General features: G+C 40.2%; 1 protein-coding gene across 1 annotated transcript in view; it reads left to right on the forward strand.

Moving 5' to 3' along the window:
* The window catches only part of megf10 (multiple EGF-like-domains 10), a 47,521-nt gene extending 33,989 nt beyond the window's left edge, over positions 1-13,532 (forward strand). The window contains exons 10-25 of the mRNA XM_062412957.1: positions 803-977; positions 1,749-1,869; positions 2,150-2,313; positions 2,513-2,615; positions 3,845-3,991; positions 4,131-4,265; positions 5,015-5,143; positions 5,308-5,436; positions 5,712-5,840; positions 5,967-6,095; positions 6,294-6,521; positions 8,084-8,199; positions 8,327-8,450; positions 8,695-8,739; positions 8,832-9,041; positions 9,626-13,532. Coding sequence (XP_062268941.1) covers positions 803-977; positions 1,749-1,869; positions 2,150-2,313; positions 2,513-2,615; positions 3,845-3,991; positions 4,131-4,265; positions 5,015-5,143; positions 5,308-5,436; positions 5,712-5,840; positions 5,967-6,095; positions 6,294-6,521; positions 8,084-8,199; positions 8,327-8,450; positions 8,695-8,739; positions 8,832-9,041; positions 9,626-9,786 — 2,245 coding nt within the window. The 3' untranslated portion in view covers positions 9,787-13,532. The remainder of the gene's footprint in view (positions 1-802; positions 978-1,748; positions 1,870-2,149; positions 2,314-2,512; positions 2,616-3,844; positions 3,992-4,130; positions 4,266-5,014; positions 5,144-5,307; positions 5,437-5,711; positions 5,841-5,966; positions 6,096-6,293; positions 6,522-8,083; positions 8,200-8,326; positions 8,451-8,694; positions 8,740-8,831; positions 9,042-9,625) is intronic.
* The last annotated feature ends 767 nt before the right edge of the window (positions 13,533-14,299 follow it).

Raw genomic sequence — 14,299 nt, forward strand, 5'->3', positions numbered from 1 at the left:
CTATATTACCTACTTTACCTATGGTCTGCAAATGTCTGTATTATAACGAGTACACCACAGGTAGAGCATGAGAAACACGATGGAGCAAATGTGTTTCATTGTAGGATAACTTTGGGGCCTAATTTCCCATGTTGTTGTAATGTTTAATGATTGACAGGGGCAACATACATTTTGCATACATGCATAGAGGAATTGCACATTCGTTATCCAAATGTGAGTTTTATTACTGTACACTTTAAACAATAGTCTGTGCTTCATAGTACTGTCAAACACTAAAACACAATCTTTGGGGAAAAAAAGCACCTTATTGTACGTACTTTGGCAACTGCCCTGTTGTTCACCATGCAGCACGGTTACACTGTCATACTATTCCTACTTAATACTACACCCAGAAAGATGTGGAACTGGTATATATACCTTTTCTCAGGTATTGGCTTTATTTGTTGGTATTGTTCTTTACAGGGCTGCTTTGTTTATTTTCGACAGAAACCCATTGATTCATGTAAATCGATTCAATTAAAATGGAGGGAAACACACACAACAGACACAAAAAATCTAAAGATTTAAATCTCACTAGACGAAACAGCGGTGTCATACACACAGAAGACAGCAACAGAGATGTCAAGTGAATTTGTGGAGATGACAGCTAAGACTGGTGTCGATAGGCTTTAAACAAACATCTGAAAACAACTTTACTGATGCGTAGGAACAATACCTTTTCAGAAGGAGCAGTATGAGCACCACTAAACAAGCAAACTACAAACACAATCTGTAATGGTATGATCCTCTCTCTTGTCCCCAGCTGCCACCCAATGTCAGGGGAGTGTACATGTCAGCCTGGCTGGTCCGGCCTCTACTGCAACGAGACGTGCACCCCTGGATTTTATGGCAGGTCCTGCCAGCAGGTGTGCCAGTGTCAGAATGGTGCCGACTGCCACGGTGTGAGCGGACAGTGTATCTGTGCTCCAGGCTTCACGGTAAACTGTCCTCTAACATATCAGGAAATGAACGAATGCTTTAGGTCACAGATGAGGTTTATTTATTTGGCTTATACAGTGCAGCATGTGACAGACTGTGGCGTCATCTCCTCTCTCTCTTTATACGTTATGAAGTGAAAAACACAAAATGTTTTTATTGTTAAAATGACGGTTTGACAGTCAATGCTCCTTTGCTCATTCAAGGCAGCTTGAAGGTGCTGTTACTCAAAATATGGCTCTTTAGTTACATCTAGTGGTAGCAGAGAGTATAGCAATTTCAGCGAATGTTTTTCTTCTATCCCTTTTTTTCTTCTGGTGTTTTCTAGCAGGCATGAATGAACTATACACAGATATTGGGAGAAAAGCAGGTAAACTGTATACAACCTTCATAAAGGAGGATTTATTGAAGGGGTGTTGCATTAGAGTTAGCTAGCTAAGTGTAATATATATGTATATGTCATGTGACCTGCATACTCTGCGCTATGATGTCAGTCATACATGCATACATACATACATACCTACAAAAATATATACATACATACATACATACATACATACATACATACATACATACATACATACATACATACATACACAATGTGCAATAAGGAAGACGAGATGTAGAAAAGGCAGCTTTGATACTCCTACTGGTAGAATGCTGCAAATGAGTGATCATGTGTCTTCGGTGCTGTGGACGGTCGAGCTGTGTTTTTGAAGAATGTATGGTACCGTCGCAGTCAGCTGTAACCATGTATCTGCTGATCTCCTCAGGGTCCCAACTGCTCGATCCCGTGCCCAGCAGGGACACACGGGGCGAACTGCTCCTCCAGCTGTAGCTGTAAGAACAGAGCTAAGTGTTCTCCTGTGGACGGATCATGCTCCTGTAAACCAGGTGAGGAGAGAGCTAAACCAGGACAGAGTAGACAGCATATACAGGACATGTGAAAGATATGAAATAAATATGCATGATATAAATCCAAAGGGAAATGAGTCGGTAGGTCATCATTTGATATTTATTCCAGGTTATTCTTTATTTCATTCCAGCAGTTATACTTATAAAAGTCAGTTTTTTTCACATGATAACTGTGTACTGTATTGGCCTTAGTGATTTTATTATCTTATCATGGTTTCCCCTCTTTCATTAGTGATCTTTCTTTTTCTCTGTTAATCAGGGTGGCATGGGGTGGACTGCTCCATCAACTGTCCCAGTGATACCTGGGGTCTGAGCTGTAACCTCACCTGTATGTGTGGGAATGGAGGATCATGTAACGCCCTGGATGGTACCTGTACCTGTGCTCCTGGCTGGAGAGGAAGGAAGTGTGAAGTCCACTGTCAGGTGAGAGGAGATGGATTCTCCCACAGCTTAAAAAAAGAAATGGCAATTAGTTTAGTTCAGTTATGTTTTGTTGCTTTGCCCACATTTGAAGTGGAAGTAGAAGAGATTTGAAAAGAATGAAAACGTTCTCTGTGAAGGCTCAATTACTGCTGATCATCATGTGATGTGTTACTGTGATGGTGCGCTTCCTCCTCCTCAGGATGGCAGCTATGGTCTTGACTGTAAAGAACATTGTGACTGCAGTCATGCCGATGGATGTCACCACTCCTCTGGTCACTGCCGCTGTCTTGCTGGATGGACTGGTAAGACAGAATTACATTTCCACATGGCAGTTTTCTCTATGTATGTGCAGCGTGCCTAAAATATCAGTTATCATTGAGCCCTGCTCTCTTTGTGGTTCAGGTTTTATATCTTAAATAATCTATTATATCCAGCAGTTATGTGAATGAGGCAATGAGAGATATTACATGTCATTTAGCTGACGCTTTTATCCAAAGCGACTTACATTTTTTAGAACACTAAACATTTTTTTTTGAGGGGCCATTTAGGGGTTCAGTATCTTGCCAAGGACACTTAGGCATGCAGATGGGACAGAGTGGGATTCGAACCGGCAACCTTCTTGTTGCAGAGCACCCGCTCTATAATAATTTGACTTTAGAAGACAGAGAGGATGTTTACACATTTGACTTACTCTCTCCTACTGGCTGAAAGAGGTCTACGTTTTTAAATAAAACAGAAAATTCGGCATTACTGGGAAGATACCTTCTGCTTTTTCAGAAGGACAGATAACTCTAATGTCAAGTGTAAAGTAGGGAGAATAAATCAGGACATTGTAATTTACTAAAAGACTGGAGAGCTCTGTCCACTTACCAGTTTGTCTAAAGCTTGCTGATTAACTAGTTTTATCTCATTTGAGTTTAGCACTGGAAATATTTATTTGTAAACAACAGCTGTGTGCAGTAGTACAGAAGTACCTGGCAGACACTATGCATGTACTGGTTTATTAATACTCAGTGTTCATGTATAGAGAGTACAGCACGCTGGACTTCCTTAGAGAACATGCATACAGTCTCCTTGAAGAGGCCTTTTTCCCTGCTGCATTGGGCTCCTCACTGCTTGGCCCTGTAGCTGGATCTAGAGCAGGTCATCCACTAACCACAAGGTATTTACTGTGATTCCCATCTCCCAAATTGCGCAAGTCTCCTTGGGCAAGATACCGAACCCCAAATTGCCTCTGATGGCTGTGCCGGCAGTGTATGAATGATGTATGACAGAGAAAGTGCTGCACATAGATGGTTATCAAGATTAGAAAAGTACTATATCCATTTAGCTCAGAGACCTAACAGGTGAGCAGAGGGAGGGAAGTTGTAGATTGAAGGAGTACACAGAAGAAAAAGGGGTCTGGGCCTTTGCAGAATAGTAGTGTCCACAGAGTGATGTAACTGGATCAAATAGCCTTTTTAATCAGAGCTCCATGTAGTGCAATATAAATGTGTTCACTGTGTTTACGTGTGTGTGTGTGCGTGTGTAGGTATCCATTGTGACAGTGTGTGTGCAGAGGGCCGCTGGGGCCCAAACTGCTCCCTCCCCTGTAACTGTAAGAATGGAGCTTCCTGCTCACCTGATGAGGGAACCTGTGAGTGTGCTCCAGGATACAGAGGCACCACCTGCCAGAGGAGTAAGTCCTACATCATCACTACATACTGCTGCATCCTCACAGACCATCAGACATTCTTAGCACAAGGTTTTCAATTACTGACATGAAAACTGTGGATGTGTAGTCTGATGTCTTTGTGTTTCTCCATGTTTGGCTGCAGTCTGCTCCCCTGGTTACTTTGGTCACCGCTGCAGTCAGACCTGTCCACAGTGTGTCCACAGTAACGGACCGTGCCACCACATTACAGGACAGTGTGATTGTTTGCCGGGCTTCAAGGGGGCACTTTGCAACGAGGGTGAGCATTGCACTACAGCACCCTACAGAACAGTTACTGTATTATAAAGGCTTCAGGGTTCAGTCCACGTGGATTTCGAAGGGCTAATTCTAGTCAAAGCTCTCTGTTGCTATTGGTCCTAAAAATGCTGTTCCAGTAAAATTTCTCAGGTTATAATGTTTTTTCAGAAAACAGCTAGAGCTTGAATGTGTCATCCAACCTGAACACAACTAGATCTCTCTCCAGGGTATACATGTTCTGATAATGTTTGTACAGAACATGTGGTCATCTGATCTACTTAAAGGTTATATGTGTAAGATTTAGGTGAAAGGGGTCTACTGGCAGAAAGTGAATATAATATAATTCTTGCGAGGTTTTCACTAGTGTGTAATCATCTTAATTGTTTTTCTTTACCATATAATGAGCCCTTTGTCTTTAAATACTTTATCTTTACATCAGGAGAGGTTCCTCCACCTTTTTTTTTTAACAGTAGCCAAGACTGGACCAACTAAACACCTTTTGAGTTTTTATAACAACTGAAGTCTACCACAGGTTCTCTTTCATGTTTGGAAGGGGAGGGTGAGGTGAGGGGTATTCAGCTGCAACATGAAACTTCACAACTAGATTCTTCACGATTTAGCCTTTGACAAAGTTCGATAGCTTATCTCATCAGAAAGATCTTGACATTTTAAAATGTCTCAGTATACCCAATCATCAACCACGATGGCAAAAACAATATAATGATAAACACACCCATGTCCTGTGAACAGTGTGTCCCAGCGGTCGCTATGGGAAGAAGTGTCTATGGAGCTGCAGCTGCACCAACAACGGCACCTGTAACCCCATCGATGGTTCCTGTCAGTGTTACCCAGGATGGATCGGTAGTGACTGCTCCCAACGTGCGTATAATAGAATTATTAATAATGTACAATAGTGTTTCTGTTCTTTCATGTACTTGTTTCTCCGTGAGACTGTATTCTGAAGAGAAATGGTATTTAAAAGGGATATTTGGCTATGAACTGATCAAACTAAACCTTAGCGTTGTATGGTTTCTGTGTTGCAGCATGTCCACCTGGTCAGTGGGGACCCAACTGCATCCACACATGTAATTGTCACAATGGAGCCTACTGCAGCGCGTATGATGGAGAATGCAAGTGCACCCCAGGATGGACCGGCCTCTACTGCACACAGCGTCAGTCACAGACACACTCACACACTGACTTATTGCTGACTTATTCTGTCCGTTTGCTGCAGCATTTCTATCTACCTCTTTTCACTTGACAAATACAAGTGCTTAAATGTTTGCATTCTATTAAAGTTTGAAATAAAGCTGTGTATGATCAACTTTAGAAGGGTTATGGTTTATTAAAGTTCAGTTTTGACAGATGTACTGTATGACTTAACCTTTGTTGTTTATTTAAGGATCATATAGACAGTTTAATGTGATGTTTGATGAATTGTTTGCAGGCTGTCCTTTAGGTTTCTATGGGAAGGATTGTTCTCAGATCTGCCAGTGCAAGAATGGAGCTGACTGTGATCACATCTCTGGGCAGTGCACCTGTCGCACTGGCTTCATGGGACGTCATTGTGAACAAAGTATGTCACTCTCTCTTTCTCTCTTTCAACTTTCAAATTCAGGGTTTCAGCTTCAGCAAACACTTTTGATTTAGAGGCATCCCTACTCCATTTGCTTTGAATGATCCCCCCTTTCTTTATCTCCAGAGTGTCCTGCTGGTTCGTACGGGTATGGCTGCCGTCAGGTCTGTGACTGTCTAAATAACTCCACCTGTGATCACATGACTGGTACATGTTACTGCAGTCCAGGTTGGAAAGGACCTCGCTGTGACCAAGGTGAGGAATTACCCCAGTACAAATGGAAGCATTCAAAGTAAAGAAACAGTTCAGTTCTCAGGTCTGTTATTGCGTACACTTATCAGATTATAAGGGGTAGACTAATCACTGGCAGCCATCTCCTTTAAAAAAAAAAAAAAAACTTTGTCCGGTTTGTAGTTGCTGTAATTCAATATGTGCTCCTCCTTCTGCCATCAGCGGGTGTGGTGGTGGTGGGCAGCCTCAACAGTTTGACCAGTGCAGCCATGCATGTGGACACCTACCAGATCGGAGCCATTGCAGGAATCATTTTCTTGGTTCTACTGGTCCTCTTCCTTCTACTCCTCTTCATCATCTACAGGAAGAAGCAGAAGGGAAAAGAGCCCACCATGCCAGCTGTGACCTATACTCCTGCTACTAGGGTAACTGCTGATTACACCATCACAGGTACAGTACAAGTTGAACTGTTTGCATCTGTAACCACCTCAGTGGTGGGAATATGTACTCCATTATCTGAAACAGCAGCTGAAGAAGAGCAAAAGACTAGCAACAAACATAGTTATGTCTTACCTCTGATGTTTTGCATCGATGTGCTTTATCTAATTCCATAACTCCAGTAAAGCCGGCTATTTCAAAATGGTGGTGACAGTGCTAAAGGCACGAGCACCCTAACACACCAATGTGTGGAGTTGTGAGATCTGAGTCAGGTACAGGAATTGGAAGGAGGTCTTGTGGGCAATTGACACAATCTGCTGACCCTACTTCACCACTTTTCTAAATATAAGCAATGAAACTGTAACTCTGTAATGCAAGCAGCACCCCCAACACTCATTACTGTGTATCAGTCTGATATGTTGAAAAATACAAAATAATTAACAATTATGATTTGCCAGGCCAGATATTAAAACTGCCAGCCAGTTTTGACCTGTAGGCACTATTTGCTGGCCATTGTCCTTGGGGAAATAAGTCTAGGTTTTAGCTGGGTCACGCCGAGATGAGCGAGAGACTTGTCCTGATGACACTCCCGTCCACTCCTCTCTGTGCTGTTTCCTTTGGGTCACTGTTGGAGCAGAGAACCCCTCTCCAATGGAGAGGGGTAGGGATGATATTACCAGTTGATTAGCAGTGCCTGTTGTTCACTAGACAGTGTCTTCACTATGTCATTTGGTGACATGGTGACTGATGGACAAGAATGATCATTTACTTCAGATTAAATATAAAAACACAATAAGGTGTGCAAAACGTGAAAGGATTTGAATAAAACAATTATAAAAAATTGTCACAAAACAGGGATCATTAGTTCCTCAAGCATGCAAAATCATTTTTTGTGTCCAGTAGGTGGCACTTTAAGAATGAACTGTGTCATGAAGATTTCCTCAGACTTGGACTCAGTTCTTACATCCAACTCTCTCTTTCAGATTGTACACAGCGATTTTGAAGTCAGTCTAAATAATACTGTAGGTTATGTTTGTTTTACGGTGCAATGCCTTGAAAATGACCGACTTCCCGTTGGGTTCAGGCCAGGCTTTTTATATAGCAGAGCATAATAGATATGGCTAATAGCTTTGTGCATCTATGTGAAATGTGCCGTGGGCATTGGTGATCAAGGGAATTCAATATTTACCCTACAAAAGAGAAGTCTTGATAGTTCTTGAGCATGTTTTGCTTCAGTATTACCAAACAGAGCTTGGGCCCCAATAAAAATGTATGTTAATGAAAGTGGGGCGTTGAGTAGATTCCTTCTAAAGGAAAGGAAAAAGAGTGGTTAATAATAAGTGTCTCATTTTCTAGAGAGGAGACAAACTAGAAAGTATTTATTTGTATCATACACTGAACTGCATCAATTGAAAGAGTAGTAGCATTAATAACATGTGCTGTTCAACTCTTTCTCCTTTGACATTGCTGAATGAGATGATTTTCATTATAGCACATCAGGCTCTGAAAGCACTGGTGGACTGAGTTGCTGAGTGCATGCTGGTAAGCGATGTCTTCACTGTGTCATTTTTCAGATGCCCACCCACCAACATGTGAGGGTCACCCCAGCAACTACTTCTCCAACCCAAGCTACCATACTCTGACGCAGTGCAGCGGTCCATCACATGTTAACAATGGTCCTTATGGAAAGGTATGGATGTGGACTATTAGAGATCCTAAAGAGGGTCGAAGAGAATTCAGTATGGAACATGTCTGTTAAAATTGTTTCTGACAACTGATGTTTTTCCCTTAAACTCAATTAAATTTTGCATGCTTAGACCAAGAACAACCAGCTGTTTGTGAACCTGAAGAATGTAGATCAGCGAAAAGGGAATCCTCTAACTGATCACACTGGCACACTGCCCGCAGACTGGAAACAAGGGGATTGTTTCAATGAACTGGGTGAGTCATGGCCGCAACAAATGTGCACTTCTCACTGTGCTGCGGGTGGGCATGATAGTGTACTGAGTGCACATTTACAGGTAATCATACATTTACTGGCTAATCAGATTTATTTGCATCTTAATGGGCAGAGATGGGAAAATTATTAAATTGTACTGTTGTTAATGTTTTATTATATAAGAATGATACGATTGAACATTTAAGCATAATCTAAACATAATATTTCCATTTTTCTTCATACCAGGAGCCTACGGAATTGATAGAAGATACATGGGCAAATCATTACGAGGTAGCAAGTGTAATTGTACAAATGAAGTCAAAACAGTATAAGTTTGGTACTGGTTTAAAATTTTCTCTGGCTCCTCTGTTCACCTCATCTAGATCTGGTGAAGGGCACACCCTATCATGCCAGTTCCTGTTCCCTAAACAGCTCTGAAAATCCATATGCAACAATAAAGGACCCTCCCCTACTTACAACCAGAAACACTGAGTGCGGCTATGTGGAAATGAAGTCACCAGCCAGACGGGATTCACCATACGCAGAGATCAGCAACAGCAGCCCCAACAATAACCGGAATGTCTATGAAGTTGGTGAGGTGCTTTAGTTTAAGTATGTTTTGTTGTCATTGAGAGTGCTCGACTGAGTACTGTTTCACATTCAATAACTGCATAATGCAGTACTATATCCAATAAGAGGTGAGGCAGTGGCTCTCTAACCAGAAGGTCGGCGGTTCGATCCCAGTCTTCCCCATTCTGCATGCCGAAGTTGGGCAAGATACTGAACCAAATTGCATGTGTGAATGGATGAATGTAAAGCTGTACTTTGAGTGGTCATTAAGACTAGAAAAGTTCTATATAAATACAGACAATTTACCATTATGGTTTATCACTTCTATCGTAATTTTACAATAATGTTGATATGCTGCCCTATGGAAAAACTTATATATAAATGATCTGTTACTTGCTGGTGGTGAAAGTAATTTAATAAAGAAACTTCTGGAGAATTCATTTTGTCACAACTGGTAGTTTCCCCTGCTTGTACTCCCTGTGCTAAGCAAGACTGGACCTATCTCTTAATTAGAATTACACAGCTGAAGGGGGGTGATCACATTTTCCAAAATGTTGGAATTTTCCTTTAAGTTTACTCACCCCAACACAACTCACTTTAATTTCAGAGCCAACTGTGAGCACCATCCCACCCACTGGAGACGGCCGCACACGGTTTGGTCAGGATCCATACGATCTGCCAAAAAACAGCCACATCCTCTCTCACTACGACCTCCTGCCGGCCAGAGAGAGTCCGTCATCCGAGGTCAAGGAGCTGGACAGTGAATGATGGCTTAGTGACTTTGCACAGAGTTCAGGTTCCACCTCCAGTCAACAGGTCCAGCACTGGATGTTCCACAAACAGACACTTTATACCCACATCATCATTTTACTTGTTTCTAGCTGTTATACTTTGACATTCTCAATGTCATTATGTGTCATGTCTTCAAAGTGGGTATAAAGTGTTGGAGGAACAGCTGCTGTATTTTTACAACAATATTTAAACTGCAACAAAGTCTTCGTAGGTCATTCCATAAGTCTGGGAGGTAAGGTTTGATTGAAGAATGCTTTGAACAAAACAGTTTGGATGATGTTCTGTCAGACCTTTACCTTGCAGGTAAAGCCTGCAGACTCCTTCTGACTGCCAATCAAATCTTTCTCCAACAACCTTGTTGTTGCACGTCTCCTCAATGCAACAAATTGTACTAACGTTGATTTAAAAAACACATATTCAGCTTGTGGCAAAGTATTTGAGGTGTTGATCTTGGTTGCACAAACAAAAAGTGGTCTTCCATCCTCTCATACCTCCATATACCTGGCTAATTGCTGCCAAAACGAGGGTGTGGTTGTTGGATTGTGTTATTCCTAGGCAGGAAATGCTGTCAAATGTTCAGAGCACTTCATTTCAAGAGAATATTCCTTTATTATGTTTGTGTATAACATTGAATACCAAGATCTCTATTTTGCTTTCTATCTATATATTTTTTAGTTACCGTATAAAAAAATGGCTTATGTGGTTGAATATTTGCACATAGTAATGACATCAGTTGTTGTCAGTCAGTGTTGAAATAGTATTTAAGTTAACCAAAGTTGCAAATGCCATTTAATGTTTTTATAAGTGTATTTCAAAGCTCTGCTAATGTGCTTAATCCAAGCGGTACTGAGCCCATTTTTGTTTTTCGGTCATTTCCACTATTTTCCTGTTTAGTTTATCAAAACATCATATTGAATATGTAGAAGACATTGTTCAAATTAAATTAAAAAAAACTAAAATCATAATTCATAAATATCAGTCATACAGCTCAGTGGTCATGATCACCATTCTGTGATCTCTGTTGCCATTAACAGTTAATCCTCTGACCATCATGTTCTTCTATAAAGTAGTACTTTGCATCAGCAACTTCCTGCCATCTCCATCTGCCAGTCAACAAGCTACAGCTAAACCCTGCCTCTGTAATAAGAAGAGCCCATACAGCCACATTGGTTGAAGAGACTCTTGCACTACAACAAGCAAGGTGAGGTACATGTGACAGTAACTGATCTTCCTTCCTATGGCGCCTAGACTGTGAGATATCAGCAATCGAAGAAGTGTATTGTAATCCAAACTACCAATATTTGTAAACTCAGAGGTTACAACACAATATACCAAAATAATGATTGTGTGTGACCATCAGCATGTCCACAGTGGTGAACTATAAGCAAGAACAAAGCCTTTGGAATATTGATATTTATATGTAAGGAAACCTAAGTTGAAGTAGCAGTTACATGATTTTGGAGCCAGAGCCAAAGATAGCGCCACGTTTCCTTCACGTCAGAACAAGGATTTAAAACTACCCTTTACACAAGTGTTACCTTGAGTATAAGAGCGTTAGGTTTGTGCCACATAAGTGAGCACGCAGTGAGACTTTTCTGAGATCCCACTGGGACTCTCGCAAGCACATGCTTTATATTTTGAACAGAAAATGTTAATCTGAGCTAACACTTTTGTCCCGTCCATACCGTAGTATAAGCCTGATATAATGAGAGTCACAAGACAAAAATCCCTTTTTCTAAGTTTCCTCACTTTGTCTTTTTTTTCTTGTTTATTGACAGACGATTTTTGGGGAAAAATACTTCAAATTTGAATTTGTATAAAGTTGTCCTGGCAGAATTTAAGCTACAGGTTGTGACACTAAAATTATGTGTCTCTGTGTTTCTCTTAGAAAATGCTTAACGCTAAGCTCAATTTCCCTACACATTATTATTTTTTCTGATTACAACATAATGTCAATAAGATGTTTGTTAATTGTGTTGATATAGTGAATAACTTTGTTTTGTTGGCGAATGGAGTGTTATCTGATCCATTATTTTAACTGTGTAAAAGCATACAGAACATGTAGCATGGTGAAAATTACCAATTATAGAAATTCCACCAGAGCGTAGGTCAGCCAATGTTGTTCAGAAGGAGCCAGAATCTGGGGCCTGACTAAACAAAACAACCTTACAATACCTTTTACAAACCAGCGAGTTTCAGATAGAGCCATCAAGTAGGTCAGAGTAAGACAAGCACCATAGTTTTTGTAAGGAACATAGAAACCCTCTTCCTTATACTGTAAATGCACCATAATTAACAAACTAGGACATTTTAGATATGGCAAAAACTAAATAATTAAGCATTTGTGGATCAGACAACAATGAAAGTGGACTTATTTCGAATGACTTCCTTTGGTTTGTGTTATACACTGTTCTTCTGTTTGGTTGTTCAGCTCCACACAATTGTAAAAATTATGGTAAAGACACATGTGCTTTACCATTCACTGACAGCACTGCTATAATTCATTGAAGTGCCTGTACCTTGCATATAGTTTCTGAGCAGTGCCTATAAATAGATCTGCAAAATGTGGCAACAAAAGCACAGATTTTACTATGTTACATGTTATACCATATCACATTATATAGTTTCAACAGTGTTACTTTGTCCAGTGTACATTCTGCACTGGTTTGTCTCTTTTTTTGTATTGGTTGTCCTGCTGAATGCAGAGGTAACATTGTGGTTATTGTGTTGGTTGCTTGAACAATGACGATTGACAAACTTGACAAACCCTAATTAGTATCAGGAGCATGTAGTAGTTTAACCAAATTTACTGGGAGCTGGCACTCTAAACAGGCACCCAGTCCACCACCAGGATTCATGACCTCCTGCGTTGAGCATTTCCACCACTCAATATATTTAGAGTCCAACACAAGATACATGCTGGGTCATCACATTAATTCCACCTCAGTTAAAATACTTAAATCACCAGTTTAACTCAGTCATCTGCACTTTAACATCTAGTCAATGACACAGTTGGTAAGCTGATCTTAAGTTTATCAGTTTAAAGGGCTCAGCATGTGAATTGCAAGCTTAAGCTGGACTTTTGCTTTTTGGAAGGATAATTATAACCATTTACATTATTGTATTGTACTGTAATAAACATTGTCATATTTCACCTACAATTGTTCAGTTAAATGTCACATCTCAATTTTAGTTTGATAGTTTGTCTTTTTATCTTTCTTGTATTCTGAATGGCTTAAAATAGCAGTCCAAAGCTATTCTGAGTCTATTCTGAGTCTATTCTAAAGGCTTGTAAAATAATGTACATAATTTGATATGTTCTGATGTAAAAATGTTGATAACACCCAGTGTCTTAAGTCTGAAAAATTGAAAACATGAACAAATGTGGCATTTGGTTTATGTGTTTATGTAAAGAATATGTGTACTTGGAAAATCTATAAATTCTGGATTTCTTTTGTATTCTCTTCCCTTTCACTTCTGCCAGAATACTGTGGATTGAAAAACCACTTAAGATGTTTGCTCTGAAAGGAATGTTTGAGTTTTTCTCAAGCATCATCTGTCTCTTGGATCTTTGAACCTTTATTCCTCGATTTGAAACACGCAAGCTTCCAGTGCACATTTCCACATAGGGTTACGATGATTTGACCACTATCATGAGATTCTATCTATTATGCTTTTGTTTTATTTTATTTTATTCATTATAGAGCTGTTTGTGCGAATGCCCTGGAATAAAATGATAATATCATTAAATACTTCACCTTCTTGTGGAATCTGTGAGCCCTTAAACACCATACCCTAACCCTAAACCTATCCACATATGTATTTTGTCTCCTGTGTAAGCAGAACGCATCTAAAAGAAGGAAAACAAATCATTCTTGAATTTCAATCAACTTACAGCAACTGCTCAAATTGAGTCAAACAGCATACATGCTGATGGATAAGACTCCACAAACCATCCACAGACTATGCGGCTGGAGTCATATCACTGACAAGCAGCACTAGAACCCATACAGTCCTCTCCTCACGGTATACATGTGGTTGCAGACGACACAACAGTGACATGCACGTCATGTTTGTGTGTCTCAGTGGTGGGATTGGTGATAATGTGTGCAAGTGTGTGAGAGAGACAGGGAGTGAGGGAGAGGGAGTGAGGAATTATAACATAACACAATATTATTTCTCTGATTTGTTTACCTCTGGATCCTGTCATAACTGCACACATGCGTACACAAACCCACATGCACATAGAAATCCCCCTCACACACATACAAACCCACACCTTTAAGCTCAGTGCTCTGTTAATCATAAACTGAAATATACTCAAAGATTTTAGGTCTGGTTTATTGTATAAACATGCATGGGTAGGCCCTCATGTGCATATGAGCATCACACACAAACAAATTTTTTTCCCACTCTCTGAAGTCCATATCAACACACACAAACATCATATCAGTAGAAAACATTAGATTTATAGTTTCCATAATACAGA

The sequence above is a fragment of the Platichthys flesus genome, chromosome 19 (genome assembly GCF_949316205.1).
Source record: "Platichthys flesus chromosome 19, fPlaFle2.1, whole genome shotgun sequence".
NCBI lineage: Eukaryota > Metazoa > Chordata > Actinopteri > Pleuronectiformes > Pleuronectidae > Platichthys > Platichthys flesus.